The sequence below is a fragment of the Coregonus clupeaformis genome, chromosome 38 (genome assembly GCF_020615455.1).
Source record: "Coregonus clupeaformis isolate EN_2021a chromosome 38, ASM2061545v1, whole genome shotgun sequence".
Taxonomy (NCBI): domain Eukaryota; kingdom Metazoa; phylum Chordata; class Actinopteri; order Salmoniformes; family Salmonidae; genus Coregonus; species Coregonus clupeaformis.
Window position 1 is genome coordinate 3,228,793 of NC_059229.1, and position 19,013 is coordinate 3,247,805.

The following is a 19,013-nucleotide window of genomic DNA, read 5'->3' on the forward strand; positions in this document are numbered from 1 at the left end:
TACACACCATACGGAACAAGAAACCACACCAAACGAATGCCTAACAGCTACCTAAGTATGGCTCCCAATCAGAGACAACGAGCTACAGCCGTCTCTGATTGGGAGCCACCCTGGCCAACATAGAAATGCAAAAACTAGACCCACAACCTACAACGCAAAACATAGAAACTAACACCCTGGCTCAACATACGAGAGTCCCCAGAGCCAGGGCGTGACATAAGGGCCCTAAGTGTCATTTGTTTTTATACTGTGCATTATTGTATTTTGTACACACATCCAGATACTCAGCTCGTTTGTGAGGTGACTTTTTTAGGGATGACTATTTATTTGTACGGCTGTGGACAGATTGAGGTTATTGGGATAGTAGCCTATTACGCCCTGTCTTAAATCATTAGGGTTAGAGTTAAGGTACTGTTTTTCTGTCGATTAATACAGTTTGTGGGGGAGGTTCGAGGCATTTTGGATTAATTTGCATAAAGGGAGGGACCAGGGAATCTGGTCATAATACGGAAGCAGTGGGCCGCTAGAGACACATTTTATTACCATGTGTAGATGCAATAAATCTTGATCAGATAGTGATCGGATCATCTTGATCGGATGACAACGTTACCACATGTTAATGCAAGGTGTAACCATGGCTTTAGTGTAGTGGTAGGTGGGCTGTTACACATGCCAGATTCTCTGACTTGAAAGAGATTGGATTTCATATGGAGAAAATGTGTTTATCTGGATACAAAACTATTTAAGATGAGTGAAATTAGTCAGGGGCTATAGCTCTAATTGTAGACACATTCATACCGTAAATCTTAGCCTTGAATTATTTTACCTTCCTGCTTATTTTACCTCATGCACTCTATACTATTGGTCATCTACCATGGCACATATCCTCCTTGTAAGGAGAGCTCTTTATCCTAAGGATACTTGTGTAAACAGTACTTTATACTACAGTTGAAGTCGGAAGTTTACATACACCTTAGCCAAATACATTTAAACTCAGTTTTTCACAATTCCTGACATTTAATCCTAGTAAAAATTCCCTGTCTTGGGTCAGTTAGGATCACCACTTTATTTTAAGAATGTGAAATGTCAGAATAATAGTAGAGAGAATTATTTATTTCAGCTTTTATTTATTTCATCACATTCCCAGTGGGTCAGAAGTTTACATACACTCAATTAGTATTTGGCAGCATTGCCTTTAAATAGTTTAACGTGGGTCAAACGGTTTGGGTAGCCTTCCACAAGCTTCCCAGAATAAGTTGGGTGAATTTTGGCCCATTCCTCATTTTTTTTACATTTAAGTCATTTAGCAGACGCTCTTATCCAGAGCGACTTACAGTTAGTGAGTGCATACATTATTTTTTTTATTTTTCATACTGGCCCCCCGCGCGATGAGCCAAATAAAGCCACCCCGGCCAAACCCTCCCCTAACCCGGACAACGCTAGGCCAATTGTGCGCCGTCCTATGGGACTCCAGGCCACGGCCGGTTGTGGCACAGCCCGGGAATGAACCCGGGTCTGTAGTAACACCTCTAGTACTGCGCTGCAGTGCGTTAGACAGCTGCGCCACTCGGGAGGCCCCTCCTAACTTTACTGATCAAAGAAAATAATAATAATTTTGTTTTGTTTGTTGTTGGACATAAGACTGTAAAAATTGTGATTTTAAGTTAGGAAATCTGTTCCAAAGCACTCCCACGCATAATAGAGAGTTATATGTGACTGTGTACAAATGTAAGCAAGGTTTCTAGTTGATGATCCCTGCTGTAAGGGTTTCCTCTGTAGGCTACATCAGCAATCATTGTATGTTACCAACTGCACAAATATCATAACTGCATATTAAACCATTTTTATTTATTTATTATCACACCCAAAAACACAAAATACTAAACAACATACATACTATTTGTATGCTATACAATAATACATACTTTCAAACATTTCAAACAATTAGCTAGCTACTATTTTATATTAACAGAAATATTGACATATAAAACGTAGGTCCATCCAGCTCATTCAGTAGCCTTGCTCTGGATTTGAGTCCAGGTAGTTAGCGATGTCATCATAGACACCCTCTGAGGAGGACTGGTTGGGGTCAGGAGAGTACAGGTGGCCCTCCTCCTCATACTCGTCACTTTTGCCATCAGCCACTCCTGGTGACAAACCATGATAAACAGAATACAGGGTGTCAGAAAATAGAGTAACATCCCAAATCCCTTATTGCCAAAATAGAGTAGATAGAGAAAATGAGAGGAAAGGAGAAAGGAGAAAAGAGATAAGAAGAGAAGAGAGGAGAAGAGAAGAGAAGGGAAGCAGCTTGTTTACCCTGGTCATGTGACTGGGTTTGATCAGGGTTCCCTGAAGGCATCAGGTGGTTATTTGCATTGTGGGTAACTGGAGGTTGCCATGGATCCATTCTCCCTGGTAGAGAAAAGTAAATGCACAGCATGAATAGAAATGGAACTTAGGGCTATTGCAACATTAGCACAGTGACTTGTTTGCAGTACTGTCTGCACCTACTGTATCCATAGGGACTGGAGTTTTCCTGGTCAGGTCCCATAAAGTCAGGAAAAACTCAGGGCTGTACCCATGGCCATACCTGATGTTAGTAGATTCTCCACATCTTTACCTGTGTTTTCATAGCATTCCTCAGAGGAGGTGCTGGAAGAATCAAAGGAGTCCACTGAAACAGAGGTCAACACAAATCACAATTAGATTGTTATGGGTCATGTCTCTTCATTTTCTCTGAATTGTACATTGTTGAGTTCAAAGGTTGACCCTCTGGGGAGGTGACTGATGAGCAACCCCAGTTGCTGGGGGGGACATGGTTTCCGGGAGGGGGGGGGGAGATAGAAACATGTTGGCTTGGTGGGGTCGGGTGAATGGGATGGGAGGTTGGGGTTGGAGGCCCACTTTTTATTTATTTAACCCCCCTATCAAAAACATTACTAAATAAATCAAAACGTCGTCAAAAAAAAACAAACAGAAGAGTGACCCTCACCACTTGGGGGTCCTATATTGCATCCTGGAGCTTGGTCACAAATGCCTCCTATGAAAACGTTATGGTTGTCACCTGCATGTGCTACAGACGTCACAATGTTGGGAATAACAAACTTTTCAAACTTATTAGCTATCAAATGTTGTGAATTTGTGTCTGTCATGGAGGAAAGGCATTGAGATTGTTCTTGGCCGTTACTGGAGTGCACCACTAAATATGGACTCACCTTCCTCAGATAGACTGTCCAGAGCTGTAGCCCTCATAAAAGGGTTCCTGGTATCTTGTTTGTATCGTATAGAATCTGAATTACAAGTGAGAGTTGAGATATATTAGCTACACAACAGCGGAGGCTGCTGAAGGGAGGACGGCTCATAATCATGGCTGGACAGGGCAAATGGAATGGCATCAAACACATAAAAACCATGTATTTGATACCATTCCACTCATTCTGCTCCAGCCATTACCACGAGCCCGTCCTCCCCAATTAAGGTGCCACCAACCTCCTGTGCTACACAAATATGAGTAGTGTAGTCCAAAATGATTGTGTATTTTGGCGTCTTGATTAGCCCTTCTGAACTGTAATGCTTAGTTAAAGTATGTATTAATTAAATGGGATTTGGGAGAAAAAAAGACACTGCTTACTCTGAAAGGTGGTCATATGGACAGCTGCCTCAGCGTTTAGATCACACTGGTCATAGTCTGTATCCACTGAGGTGCTGTCCACACTACTCTGGGTCCACTGATACCTGGGATTTGCCGGGACTTTGCAAAGCAAAACAAAAGAGAGATTAAACAATCTTTACAGAGAGTTACCAAAAATGTTATACAAATCAAAACAGATTTGATAATATGTGACAATGTGGGTCTTGATGAAGTAGGAGCTCTGTACAGAGGAAAACAGGGTCAAAGAGGCATGTTCTAATTCACTAACCTTCATTTTCTGTTGGGCTGCTGGTTGTGACCTTGATGAGATTCACAGAGTCCTGGTAGTCTTTGTCATGATGCTCAGTGGGTGTCTGCAGGTTAGCATGTCTCTGCTGGACTAAGAGAGCTATGGACAGTAAAAACACGTTGTAATATTAATACAGTATCAGGTTCTAACCAATCCAAAATGATCTATATTAGACTATATGGGTGATTCTACAGAAGTGGTGCAAATTGCAGTCCCACCTAAGGCTATTGCGGTGACCGTATTACCGTCACACCGGTGGTCACGAGTCATGAAGGCAGTCAAATTCCACGTGACCGTTTAGTTACGGTAATTAGGCTTCTCCAAGCTCTGATGCTGCTGATGGTCATTAGTAGGCCTACCAAACTTGCTAACTGCCTGGTACTCCGCACTCTATTGTCCCTCTAATCACTCTGACATCAATGCAAATGTGTTTCGAAAATCTAATCAAACACTTCACGAGAGCCCATGAGCTCATGTTGCGCATCATTTCAATAGGCTATACAATTGCGCGAGAAAACAAGAGTGATGGACTCTATTAAAAATAGGAGGATCATTTTTCTATAGGCTAGGCCTACTATATTTATTTCTCAACTTTCCTATTATTAAGCACATTGCTTATATTTACAACAGGAGTATAGCCGGCTGGCATGAAAATAAACTACGGGGAAAAGCGTCCTCCATTCGCTATTTAAGTGCATAGATTAGATTTATTTTTTCCGGCTGACACTGTTTCGATATAGGTGCATGATAATGGTCCATTCTAAATCCCAAAACCGTACTTTACTTATTTCTTTATATATTATACTGAACAAAAATATACAATAAAATCTTTGAAATTGTTGTATGTTGCGTTTATATTTTTGTTCAGTATAATATATAAAGACATATGTAAAGTACAGTTTTGGGACTAAAATATATGTTTGCTGTCCAACTGAAAGAAATATGTTAGCTATGGAGATTTTTAAAGATCAAAATAAGTCAACATTTTCCTAACCAAAACAGTCACAATCGAAACAATTGACACCATAGAGATATATAGAGGTCTCATCTTTGTATCTGTGCCATTATGGCGTCTGTGACAGCACGGGCAGCGCCATTGAGGATATATCCATTTTAAACTGAGCTACAGAGTATCACAATGAGGGTAGTGGACAAGTTCACACTTCAGGAAAAAGTGTAGATTATTGAGATGCATAGCCAGCAGGGAGGATCCAACCCTCCAAGAGCCCAAACATTGACATCTTTATGGGCAAAACATAGACATCTATAATGTTCTTTACTGTACTGTAGTGTGCTCTACTGTACTCTATTGTACTGTGCTCTAATGCACTGTACCCTACTCTACTGTACCCTACTCTACTGTACCCTACTCTACTGTGCTCTAGTGTACTGTACCCTACTCTACTGTATCCTACTCTACTGTGCTCTAGTGTACTGTACCCTACTCTACTGTATCCTACTCTACTGTGCTCTAGTGTACTGTACCCTACTCTACTGTATCCTACTCTACTGTGCTCTAGTGTACTGTACCCTACTCTACTGTACCCTACTCTACTGTGCTCTAGTGTACTGTACCCTACTCTACTGTATCCTACTCTACTGTGCTCTAGTGTACTGTACCCTACTCTACTGTACCCTACTCTACTGTGCTCTAGTGTACTGTACCCTACTCTACTGTATCCTACTCTACTGTGCTCTAGTGTACTGTACTCGAGTTTCCTTGAGTTTCTTACAATTGAAGAAAGGGCTGATGGACTCTTGATCTAGTGGTCTTGGTCTTGAGACCCCTCAGGACCACATAAATTAGGTACTTAACTTGTCATGGTCTGAACTCACTGGGTTTGGGTCTGTGTTTGGATCTTGGGACCAATGTCCTGGTATAAATCTTGGTCTTGGCTCCTGGATATTACCTTATTCTTTGGTTTACAAACCATAGGCAACCCAATTTGAACATTAAAATGCTCTCTGATCATTGGCTGATCACTCCCAACCCATAGGAATCCTCACCCAGTTGGCTACTTTTAAATGGTGGAAGCCCCCTCAATATCTATACTAAAATGAGTTATATCCATCTAGAGTACTCCAGTTATCTCTATGATTGACACTTCATACCGAAACACCTGTTATTGAGCCAAAATAAAGATAGGTAAAGTGATAATTTAAGCATCAAACCACTTCATTAATCAGAATTCAATCAATCAAATCAACAAGTTTTAGATTCAAAAATCATGTTTTTACTATTTTGTTAATTTGGTATGCAAATAACATTTCTGAAATGAATATGTTCTGTGCATGATTATCCCTTTAATGAACTTTTTCACTGTTTCGGTAGTGCCAAATTTAGTGTGTGTGGGAGGGTGGGGGTAAGGAACTCGTTTCAGGAAACTAGGCGTATGTCGCGCGTCACTACTTCACAGGTGCGCCATTTGAACGTAAACTTTTAAAAAACGAATCAGAATGCGTTATTGAGCAGAAATGCCTTCTGGAACATGTGAACTTTCATGTGCCTTAATATCAAACTTGTATGCTATCTGTAAATACGAATACAATTGTTAAATTATGAGCCTAGTTGGTTTAGCACTGGGAAAAGACAGCAACCTTCCCGCTAGCCATGATTGGCTGAGATAATGAGTGGGCTGGATATGCCAAGAGATGAGTTCGGATCGGTCTGCCATGTAGCACGCTTCTGTCAATAATATGAGCTGTTCAGTACGTGTAGGTCATCTTTTTTAACGCGGCTTTTTTGAACGATATCACGTAGTAGAACTCCATAAGTGTTGCTCTCCACTTTCTGGAGGACTGAGTTTTGAAATCAGTGGAATTAGAGTATGATAGCTAAGGAAATTGAGAAAATTCTGTCGATAGACGTAGCTGGTAAATTCGCTCTGGCTATCTACTCCGATTTCAGAGCACTCTCGTCTGAGTGTGCCAGAGCGCAGAATAACTGACGAATTTACGAACGCTCAACACCCATTGATTATGGCCGGTGTCAGTAAATGTTGGCAAAAAAGCATAATACATTTTTTGCCAGCAGCACAGTTGCAGTCACCAACGCTCTGGATAACATAAAAACAGCCTAACCAGCTCTGCTAAGGTGAGTAAAATGGTCAGAGTGAGCTGTTCTCTCATTTGTGTCTGGAAGTAGCTAGCAAGCCAGTTAGCTTGGGTGCTTGACTGCTGTTCTTAGGTCAGAACGCTCTGATCAATCCTCCTCCTCGGCGAAAGAGTCCAGTGTTCACTCTGAACGCTCCAAGCACACTCTGGCACTCTAGATTACATTTACGAACACATCCATAGTATAAACCAGCCTTTAGTCTTGAAATCTTTGGTTGTTTAGTACATAGCCTCACATCCTTAAAGAGATGGGTGGGGCTAAAGCTTAAGAGGGTGTGAACGATGCTGAATGGGTGTAGACAAAGAAGAGCTCTCCAGTAGGTACCAAAACATTCAAGATTTTCTCAAAAGTGAGGTTAAAATTTTATCAACTTTCAAAGCAGAATTACTTTCCCATTGTTCCTCAAATATAGTGTATGATATACCACTTTCTATTTCTGAGTAACTACACAATTTCAAATTATTTTGCTACATAAGACCAAATCGAGCCAGTCGGTCACATATATCAAATATGCAATACAAACAACCGCGACCGCGACTCGTCAGTGAAGACCACTTTTTGCCAGTCCTGTCTGGTCCAGCGACGGTGGGTTTGTGCACATAGGCGACATTGTTGCCGGTGATGTCTGGTGAGGACCTGCCTTACAACAGGCCTACAAGCACTCAGTCCAGCCTCTCTCAGCCTATTGCGGACAGTCTGAGCACTGATGGAGGGATTGTGCGTTCCTGGTGTAACTCGGGCAGTTGTTGTTGCCATCCTGTACCTGTCCCGCAGGTGTGATGTTCGGATATACCGATCCTGTGCAGGTGTTGTTACACATGGTCTGCCACTGCGCGGACAATCAGCTGTCCGTCCTGTCTCCCTGTAGCGCTGTCTTAGGCGTCTCACTGTACGGACATTGCAATTTATTGCCCTGGCCATATCTGCAGTCCTCATGCCTCCTTGCAGCATGCCTAAGGCACGTTCTCGCAGATGAGCAGGGACCCTGGGCATCTTTCTTTTGGTGTTTTTTAGAGTCAGTAGAAAGGCCTCTTTAGTGTCCTAAGTTTTCATAACTGTGACCTTAATTGCCTACCATCTGTAAGCTGTTAGTGTCTTAACGACCGTTCCACAGGTGCATGTTCATTAATTGTTTATGGTTCATTGAACAAGCATGTGAAACAGTATTTAAACCCTTTACAATGAAGATCTGTGAAGTTATTTGGATTTTTACAAATTATCTTTGAAAGACAGGGTCCTGAAAAAGGGACATTTCTTTTTTTGCTGAGTTTATGTCTTTCTGACATATGTTGGAAGAAATGTGCTCTGAAGATTTTGTAAAAATAGGATACAAAAATATATTTTTTCCTTCCCCCAATTTGCACCACGTCTGTAGAATGACCCATATACAAAACTCTATTACAATATGAACTGCCAGATACATGGACCTATGATGCATGGAGATTTTGAAATTCAGTCACTGAATGCACAGTCAAAAGTTTGGACACACCGACTCATTCAAGTTTTTTTTTTTTTTTACATTGTAGAATAATAGTGAAGACATCAAAACTATGAAATTACACATATGAAATCATGTAGTAACCAAAAAAGTGTTAAACAAATCAAAATATATGTTATATTTGAGATTCTTCAAATAGCCACCCTTTGCCTTGATGACAGCTTTGCAAACTCTTGGCATTCTCTCAACCAGCTTCATAAGGTAGTCACCTGGAATGCATTTTAATAAACAGGTGTGCCTTCTTAAAAGTTCATTTGTGGAATCTATTTCCTTAATGCATTTGAGCCAATCAGTTGTGTTGTGACAAGGTATACAGAAGATAGCCCTATTTGGTAAAATACCAAGTCCATATTATGGCAAGAATAGCTCAAATAAGCAAAGAGAAACAACAGTCCATCATTACTTTAAGACATGAAGGTCAGTCAATACGGAAAATGTCAAGAACTTTGAAAGTTTCTTCAAGTGCAGTCGCAAAAACCATCAAGTGCTATGATGAAACTGGCTCTCATGAGGATCGCCACAGGAAAGGAAGTCCCAGAGTTACCTCTGCTGCTGAGTTATCAGCCTCAGAAATTGCAGCCCAAATAAATGCTTCACAGAGTTCAAGTAACAGACACATCTCAACATCAACTGTTCAGAGGAGACTGTGTGAATCAGGCCTTCATGGTCGAATTGCTGCAAAGAAACCACTACTAAAGAACACCAATAAGAAGAAGAGACTTGCTTGGGCCAAGAAACACGAGCAATGGACATTAGACCGGTGGAAATGTGTCCTTTGGTCGGGAGTCCAAATTTGAGATTTTTGGTTCCAACCGCCGTGTCTTTGTGAGACGCGGTGTGGGTGAATGGATGTTCTAGGCATTTGTATTTCCCACCGTAAAGCATGGAGGAGGAGGTGTTAGTGTGTGGGGGTGCTTTGCTGGTGACACTGTCAGTGACACACTTAACCAGCATGGCTACCACAGCATTCTACAGCGATGCCATCCCATCTGGTTTGGGCTTAGTGGGACTATCATTTGTTTTTCAACAGGACAATGACACCTCCAGGCTGTGTAAGGGCTATTTTACCAAGAAGGAGAGTAATGGAGTGCTGCATCAGATGACCAGGTCTCCACAATCCCCAGACCTCAACCCAATTGAGATGGTTTGGGATGAGTCGGACCGCAGAGTGAAGAAAAAGCAGCCAACAAGTGCTCAGCATATGTGGGAACTCCTTCAAAACTGTTGGAGAAGCATTCCAGGTGAAGCTGGTTGGGAGAATACCAAGAGTGTGCAAAGCTGTCATCAAGGCAAATGGTGGCTATTTGAAGAATCTCAAATATGAAATATATTTTGATTTGTTTAACACTTTTTTGGTTACTACATGATTCCATATGTGTTAATTCATAGTTTTGATGTCTTCACTATTATTATACAATGTAAAAAATAGACAAAATAAAGAAAAAGCCTTGATTGAGTAGGTGTGTCCAAACTTTTGACTGGTAGTGTATGTGGCAGTTGGGACCAACCATTTCTCCTCCTGTAGTGGCAGCAAAGCAGAGCGTTTGTGACCAGAGCCGTGAGCAGAAGGAAGGATAGGGAGATGCACCCCAGCAGCTCTAGGGACATGGCGAATGGGAAGCCATAATTTGCTACACTGGCTGTAGTCACTGGGAAGGAAACAAAATACAGGAACAAATAACATTTTACACACATTTAATCTTGATCTTTTACATTCTCAAAAGTCTGAATAGTTTTGTCAATCTTAAAATTCAGACTCAGGTTGACCTTTTTCACCTGGGGTCCTGCTCAATACTGTTGCAGCTGCTTCTGTTGTAACTGGAAGATATCGCCCACGTGATCCTGTGAGAAAAAGTACAGTACAGTAGAAAATATTTGAAAAACCTTAATTGTGCTCACTGTGTACATCAGGGTTCTTCAATTCCAGTCCTGGAGGGCCGAAACACTTCTGTTTTTTATTTCTACCTGGTAGTTAATTGCACTCACCTGGTGTCCCAGGTCTGAATTAGCCCCTGATTAGAAGGATGAAAAACAGAGGTGTTTCGGCCCTCCAGGACCGGAATTGAAGAACCATGGTGTACATTAATCAAACATTTATATCATTGGCACAAATAATCTCACTTACCACTACAAATAAGTCCAGCCGCTTCAGAGTCAGTGCACAATATTGTAATGTTGGCAAATTCCTTACACTGCCAAAGGTCTGTGTGATGTGGATCGCATCTGTAGTACCACAGGGTCCCATTGTTGTGAGTGAAAGGGGGTTTGAAAGCTACAAAATGAACTGGCTCCCCACAGCCCAACATGGAACACACCATGGAGGCTTCCTCCTTCCCCCAGCAGTTATCACACACTGTCCCCCATGATCCATTACGGTGGATCTCCACTTTACCAGAACAGTGGTCCACCCCTCCAGTCAGCCTCACTGCCTTCAGCTCTGTAAAATAGGCAGAGAGAACAGGGACCATAAAGATCTTTAGATGAATAAAGAGAAGTTGGTGCTCTTGATTTGAACCAGCAATCTGGCCTGTTAGTAGGTATGATAAAGTTTGTACAGGGAACAGAAATACATATACAATCTACATTATATCCTTTTATTGTAGTGTGTAGGAAACATCAGTGACAGTTACCTGAACATACCACCCCAGCATCCTCCTTGTGCCCACAGTCATGGCTTTTATCTGACGCTGGGCACTGCCACAGGTTGCCCTCTTTGCCAGTACATTTCAGCTCATCCAGATAGATGGGATCCTTGCCCTGAGGGAAGGCACCACCCTGCCCTGTCACACTTATGGCATAGCCACAGCCAAGCTGGGCACATACCACATCAGCATCCCTCATGTCCCACTCATCGTCACACACCGTGCCCCACTGCTGCCCCTCTCTCCACAGCTCCACACGTCCAGCGCAGCGGTGCTCGCCTCCAGCCAGCCTCACAGCCTGGTGCCCTACAACCACAGACACAGGGACTGTATATGAGTTTCAACCCCTAGAGTTAGGGTTAGTGTGCAACTAATGTGATTCAACTTGAAAAACTATGTGATGTAACGCATATGGTACATTTGTAGAATGTAACAGACTGTATATATGATCAACAATATCAAGTATCCTATTATAATTTTTAACTTATTTTGTGAAATGAGAGCATATGATGAAATGTGTGTCTTTTAAACCGTGTCTTACCACAAACGACATCGGACACCTTTGTGCAATTCATCCTCACAACGTGGGAGCAGTTCTGAAGACGATATTCACGGTAGGTGCAGTTTGTGAGGCAGATACTGTTGGGTGGTGCGCTGGTCTCATTAAGACTGTAGACTCCACCACAGCCAAGAGCCATACATATCTGATGGGCTACTTGGTCTCTGGACTCTGCAGTGAATGTGACTGAAGTCCATATCTCATCTCTAAAGATCATGGGACTCCAGGAGCATGCATTGGATCGTTGAGTTATGTAGGGCTCAGCTGTGAATGAGAATGAGACATTTTAAGTGAATGAAGACATTAACTATTCTACGATATCACTAAATTAAAAAAATTGCCATGGTATAAGAGTGAATTATTACTTATGTAGGCTGTATTTGTAACATAATGGATGGTCATACTTTATAGAGAGAAAATGTTATGGGTACTGATGTGCAGAATGCAGGAAAATCCAAGATCTTGATGAGTGGGTGAAATAGTTTTGCAACATAGCACTGTAATTTCAGTTAAAGCCTATCAAACTCTTGGTTGGAATGCACCTGCAAAGTTCAATTAAACGCAGCAGCAAACCCCTAACCTAACCACCTCCACATCCTGTGTGACATACTTTTGACGCTGAACAAAAACATTCATATGGAGAGTACACGATGGGGTTTAACCAAGCAGAAGTGGTTTCAAACACTGCACCAAATGCTTGATTAATGCTCTGAGACCTGGATAATTTGGGGTGGTCTGATCATGATACATGAGAGTCTGTGAGCGATGGAGTAAAATTAAATGTGAAACTCAAAGCCAGCAGTGATGATTGGAGATCATTTGTCTGTGTGGGTGGCTTTGTCAGAAAAGATAAAGAAATACAGAAACTCACTTTGATTGTTATCAAGCTCCGATTGTGATGCATTTTTTCCAGTTTGAGCAGAGGAATTGTTATATGCTGAAAGAAAGTTGAAAATGGCACATCCCTTTAGATCACAGATATAGCAATGAGATGTGACATCATTTTATTGGTCTCAATGTTATTGTGACTCCCTTTGACCACTAGGACTTCCCACATGCAAGACTTTCAAACTAACCACTTGACCAAGCACCATCCTTTGTTGGTATCTGGCGTGAGATGCATGTGAAATGTGGTAAGATGTCTTGAGCCATAAAGCCCTGTGTCCAAACCACCTGCTTATTGTACAAAGTAGTTAGTGGTAGTAGTTTATTACATTATAAAAAATAAAAAAAAATCAGGGTAATCCAGCTAGCACATTTGGTTCCTTGGAAGTTGTGGGAATGTATGTTTTTGGTTTCCCATTGGTTCTGAGAACGAAGCCATACATTTCTGACCGGGATTTTTTTTTTTTAAGAACGGAAGTGAATATTTTGGCTGTTCTGGGAACATACATTTTTAGGTTGCAGGGAGGGTCTGAGAACGCCTTACTACGGTTCCCTGCAAGTTTTCCCAGGAAGTTTTATTAACGTTCTGAGAACAAGAATTATAGGTTATTTGAAGGTAATTAAATAAAGTTCTAGGAACATGTTTCGATGACTTTTAATAATACTGCTAGCTTAGTTTGGGTTAAGTCCAAGCACAGATAGAAATTCATTTGCTCAGGCATTAATCAAGCAAACGTTTCTTTTTTTTATTGTGGCACAACATCAGTGAAATTCAAACCTATGATCTTATGTTATCTATCCATGTAATTAGTCCACTGTGCCACCAGGATGGAGCTAGCATGCCATGTTTTTTAACTCGTACAAAGCTGTTAAGTTTAGTATTTTCAAACAGACCCCATTTCAATAGAACCGTGAGGAAACCTGCAGAAAACATTATGCTGCAGTACTGAAATTCCCACAGACAAAACATATGGTTCTGAGAGCGTTATATGCTAGCTGGGTATCCTGCACCATTCCCAGAAAGTTTTGGGAAGGTTGTATTCAAAATAACCATAGGACAACCACGTTCTCACCAAGCTCTAAGAAATATATGGTTCTCAGAACTTTATGTGCGAGCTGGGATAATTCCTTCAATGTTACTGTTATTCAAATAGTTAATATTTGTGCCTTTTTTGCCTTATGTAAAATGTGTAATACATAAAATCCAAAGGTGTTTCAAATCGTTGAACTTATTAGCCGAGGACTGGTTAGCATCTGACTAATACCCTTCACATTAATAAACTAATGTTTATCTTCACTTATCGATGTGATAGAATCAATTTTACTGTTACTGTAAACTTTAAACAAGAAAATCAAAGATAATAGATCACAAATTATTGTGTAGAGTGGTATCTGTTACCTTGACACAGATGAAGCGCTTGGAGGATTAAAATGAGTTTCACCAACTTCATAGCGTATTTATCTATTCAGACACACTATTGGAAAATAAAAATGTACGTTTCCCTTGATATCTAGCTCTGATCACTGCATAACCCCAAACCCTAACTGTGTAAAATGTAATCCTGAGCTCTCTTTTCTGTGCCTGCACAATGTGCGGTTTCCTCTCTTGTTCCTCTGGCATAGGCCTTCACTTCACATTTCCTCTATAATGTCACATAGCTAGTGTGTGCTCACACACGCCTACTCACAATATATGAAATAAGTTAAGAAACAATGAAAACCTGATTGGGTCTGTCACTAAAAGACAGAAGACCAGTCCCAGTTCATTATTAGAACATTGTCTAATATTTAAAATATAATTTTCAATTCATTCTTTTATTTTGTTTAATTAACCTACATTTACTTGGTTAAAATTGTATTGACCCTGCCAACAGTCATAGTTGTTTGTCATTAGAAATGTAATGTGGCTGGAAATGAATGTAGAGAATTAATTATTCAAAAAATGTATATTGTGGTAATCAAAGACAGTACAGTAGCCTACAGTTAGGTAGCAAATGTTGTTTTGGATATTGTGACACACACCCTAAACTCAAAACATGCCGAATAATGTCTGGCTGGAGGTGGGCCACATAGGATCATGTAACCAAATATTGCAAGCTTTGATATTGGTAAAATGTTGAATACAAGTAGTCAGTTGACAGCACTACATTCACAAATAAACAGCATTAGGATATATATTATAAAATATATATATATATATATATTTATTTATTTTATTTTTATTTTTTTTATTTATTACTTTCCAAACCCACCATCCCCTCCCTAATTGGAGTAAACTAGTGAACAACAATGCTTAGGCCTCTACTTCATGCTTATACATACTATATACATTTTATGGACACAGTCTATAATTATATTTTGTTTGTTTTTACTCCTGAACTTCCTCCGATCATTTTCGCATGTCTTACACTAGTTACAGTGGGGAGAACAAGTATTTGATACACTGCCGATTGTGCAGGTTTTCCTACTTACAAAGCATGTAGAGGTCTGTAATTTTATCATAGGTACACTTCAACTGTGAGAGACGGAATCTAAAACAAAAATCCAGATAATCACATTGTATGATTTTTAAATAATTAATTTGCATTTTATTGCATGACATAAGTATTTGATCACCTACCAACCAGTAAGAATTCCGGCTCTCACAGACCTGTTAGTTTTTCTTTAAGAAGCCCTCCTGTTCTCCACTCATTACCTTTATTAACTGCACCTGTTTGAACTCGTTACCTGTATAAAAGAGACCTGTCCACACACTCAAACAGACTCCAACCTCTCCACAATGGCCAAGACCCGAGAGCTGTGTAAAGACATCAGGGATAAAATTGTAGACCTGCACAAGGCTGGGATGGGCTACAGGACAATAGGCAAGCAGCTTGGTGAGAAGGCAACAACTGTTGGCGCAATTATTAGAAAATGGAAGAAGTTCAAGATGACGGTCAATCACCCTCAGTCTGGGGCTCCATGCAAGATCTCACCTCGTGGAGCATCAATGATCATGAGGAAGGTGAGGGATCAGCACAGAACTACACGGCAGGACCTGGTCAATGACCTGAAGAGAGCTGGGACCACAGTCTCAAAGAAAACCATTAGTAACACACTACGCCGTCATGGATTAAAGTCCTGCAGCGCACGCAAGGTCACCCTGCTCAAGCCAGCGCATGTCCAGGCCCATCTGAAGTTTGCCAATGACCATCTGGATGATCCAGAGGAGGAATGGGAGAAGGTCATGTGGTCTGATGAGACAAAAATAGAGCTTTTTTGGTCTAAACTCCACTCGCCGTGTTTGGAGGAAGAAGAAGGATGAGTACAACCCCAAGAACCCCATCCCAACCGTGAAGCATGGAGGTGGAAACATCATTCTTTGGGGATGCTTTTCTGCAAAGAGGACAGTACAACTGCACCATGTATCGTGAGATCTTGGCCAACAACCTCCTTCCCTCAGTAAGAGCATTGAAGATGGGTCGTGGCTGGGTCTTCCAGCATGATAACGACCCGAAACACACAGCCAGGGCAACTAAGGAGTGGCTCCGTAAGAAGCATCTCAAGGCCCTGGAGTGGCCTAGCTAGTCTCCAGACCTGAACCCAATAGAAAATCTTTGGAGGGAGCTGAAAGTCCGTATTGCCCAGCGACAGCCCCGAAACCTGAAGGATCTGGAGAAGGTCTGTATGGAGGAGTGGGCCAAAATCCCTGCTGCAGTGTGTGCAAACCTGGTCAAGAACTACATGAAACGTATGATCTCTGTAATTGCAAACACAGGTTTCTGTACCAAATATTAGGTTCTGCTTTTCTGATGTATCAAATACTTATGTCATGCAATAAAATGCAAATTAATTACTTCAAAATCATACAATGTGATTTTCTGGATTTATTTTTTTGATTCTGTTTCTCACGGTTGATGTGTACCTATGATAAATATTACAGACCTCTACATGCTTTGTAAGTAGGAAAACCTGCAAAATCGGCAGTGTATCAAATACTTGTTCTCCCCACTGTATCTTGTTGTTATTAGTTGTTGTTATTAGTCCCATCCTTCAGCTACATTCAACCTCCCATCTATCTCTTAACACCATCCATATTGAATTTCTATTTGCCATATATTTTTCAACTGTACTGTGATGTTTTACAAAAGTTGTGAACCTTTCTATTCTCATAGTTTCTACAGTTTGTGAATTGAAAATAAACATCTTTGCTAAAAGTATTATTATATTATTGATCGATTGACTATGACTTTTCAGATCACCCAGTAGTGCTATCTGCAGGGTCAGCTCCATGCAAATATTGCAATCCTTCAGCCATTCCTGGACCTGTGTCCAGAAACAAGCTGCAAATGGACAGTACCAAAACGAATGATCTAATGATTCTGTCTCTTCACAGCCAAAAAAAGATTGTATCCTCCATACAAATAACATTCTATTGGTAGCAAGAATTTTATATAATAATTTAAATTGAAAAATTCTAAGTTTTGAATCCGGCGTCGTTTTGCGTATCAGTTCATAAACACTATGCCATGGAATCGGTACGTCAAAAATCTCTTCCCAACTATTTTGCAATCTATATGGGATGGCTGTCAATCTTTTGGTCCTTAAATGAAACTGGTAAACTTTTTTATTTATCACAATAATTGGTTTTCTTTAACCAATTATGGTCTTTAATGCAAGGCCGACAGACAAGTTCCTTACTTTTTCCTCCTTCCACATTCCTCTTCCATTTTTGTGCAATTATTTGGTTGTAATTTTGGGTAGAGCAGACATTTCCATATGTTTGTTAGCTGCTTGTGCGACATAACTCCACCATTCCTACCGATAATATCATTTACGAAGATTCTACTTTTTTTTTTTTTAAGAACTTTTTTTTATCAATTAGTATATTGGAGTTTAACCACAATTTTGTTGCAATATTTGTTCTGTCATTTCTGGAGGATTAAATTGAAATTGCAACCAACGTTCTATGGCTTGTTTTAGAAATAGTGATATTTGGGAGATTATTTCCTTTTCAAACACCTGAAAGTGAGGGGTTGTAATCTGAATAAAGGGAAAAAGTCCCTTCTTGAACATTGGGTGAGACAATCTTACTAGTTTGCTAGAGAACCAGTTCGGATTTAAGTATAATTTTTGTATGACTGAAGCTTTTAGTGATAGGTCTAATGCTTTAATATTTAATAATTTCTGTCCTCCTAATTCATATTCATTATATAAATAGGCCCGTTTAATTTTGTCTGGCTTGCCGTTCCAAATAAAATGGGATATTTTTTTCTCATATAATTTAGAAAACTGTTCAATAGGCATAGGCAAGACCATAAGCAAATAGGTAAACTGGGATAATACTAAAGAGTTAATCAGGGTGATTTTTCCACAAATTGACAGGCACCCACCTTTCCATGGTAGCAAGATCTTATCTATTTTTGATAACTTTCTATTACATTTTTTTGGAGTGAGATCATTTACTTCATTTGGGATATGTATTCCGAGTATATCCACATCACCATCAGACCATTTTATTGGTAAACTACATGGTAATGTAAAAATTGTATTTTTTAGTGATCCAATACGTAATATAGTACATTTATCATAATTTGGTTGTAATCCAGAGAGGTTAGAACATGTATCTAGATCCTCTATGTGGCTGTGGAGGGATTCAAGTTGTGGATTTAAAAGAAAACATGAATCATCAGCGTACAATGACACCTTTGTTTTTAAACCCTGGATTTCTAATCCCTTGATATTACAGCTTTGCACATTCTTGGCATTCTCTCAACCAGCTTCATGAGGTAGTCACCTAGAATGTGTTTCAATTAACAGGTGTGCCTTGTTAAAAGTTAATTTGTGGAATGTCTTTCCTACTTAATGCGTTTGAGCCAATCAGTTGTGTTGTGACAAGGTAGGGGTGGTATACAGAAGATAGCCCTATTTGGTATTATGGCAAGAACAGCTCAAATAAGCAAAGATAAATTACAGTCCATCATTACTTTAAGACATGAAGGTCAGTCAAACCGGAAAATTGCTTGGGCCAAGAGACTTGCTTGGGCCAAGAAACACGAGCAATGGACATTAGACCTCTGCCCTCCCTAAATCGTGGCATTGAACGGTGTAACATTTATTGACAATTTTGATACCTTCTGGAAACAAAGCTTGTATTATAAGGAGGATGGGATCTACCCAAATCATTTGGGTTCCTGGATCCTTTCACAACATTATAAGGCTGCGTTGAGACAATGACTTATCAATGACCCATGTCCAGCTCATTTAATCCCTACCATTGTGTTGCTGAGTTGACATAATGATTCAGCAAATGTACATTATCCTAGGGGCGTTGGTAGACACAATGTAAATAACCTAATATATGTCCCTCTTACTGCACGGAATGCCTCTG

At 40.3% G+C, this 19,013-nt stretch overlaps 1 protein-coding gene across 3 annotated transcripts; it reads right to left on the reverse strand.

Annotated features, from left to right (window-relative positions):
• Positions 1-1,827: 1,827 nt before the first annotated feature.
• LOC121553939 (T-cell differentiation antigen CD6) lies at positions 1,828-14,249 on the reverse strand. Of its 3 annotated transcripts, none has more exons than XM_041867335.2 (14): positions 14,043-14,249; positions 12,630-12,695; positions 11,741-12,022; positions 11,188-11,505; positions 10,683-10,994; positions 10,334-10,399; positions 10,066-10,206; positions 3,924-4,043; positions 3,635-3,754; positions 3,219-3,293; positions 2,996-3,076; positions 2,624-2,677; positions 2,320-2,415; positions 1,828-2,147 (listed from the first exon to the last, which is right to left on the reverse strand). In XM_041867335.2, exons 1-14 carry the CDS (start codon positions 14,092-14,094, stop codon positions 2,011-2,013), a joined length of 1,920 nt encoding a protein of 639 aa, XP_041723269.1. In that variant the 5' UTR covers positions 14,095-14,249; the 3' UTR covers positions 1,828-2,010. The 3 variants fall into 3 exon arrangements, with proteins under 3 accessions (XP_041723269.1, XP_041723270.1, XP_041723268.1); XM_041867336.2 differs by having other exon boundaries at positions 2,996-3,043; positions 10,325-10,399; XM_041867334.2 differs by having other exon boundaries at positions 10,325-10,399.
• Between the last annotated feature and the right edge of the window lie 4,764 nt (positions 14,250-19,013).

Bases quoted from the DNA above. Each gene is read 5' to 3' on its own strand.
- LOC121553939 (XM_041867334.2), bottom strand. From the start codon at position 14,094: ATGAAGTTGGTGAAACTCATTTTAATCCTCCAAGCGCTTCATCTGTGT. The intron at 3,294-3,634 runs GTAAGCAGTGTC...CTTGTAATTCAG, and splicing joins CCATATGACCACCTTTCAGA to ATTCTATACGATACAAACAA. The intron at 3,077-3,218 runs GTGAGTCCATAT...TGACGTCTGTAG, and splicing joins GGACAGTCTATCTGAGGAAG to CACATGCAGGTGACAACCAT.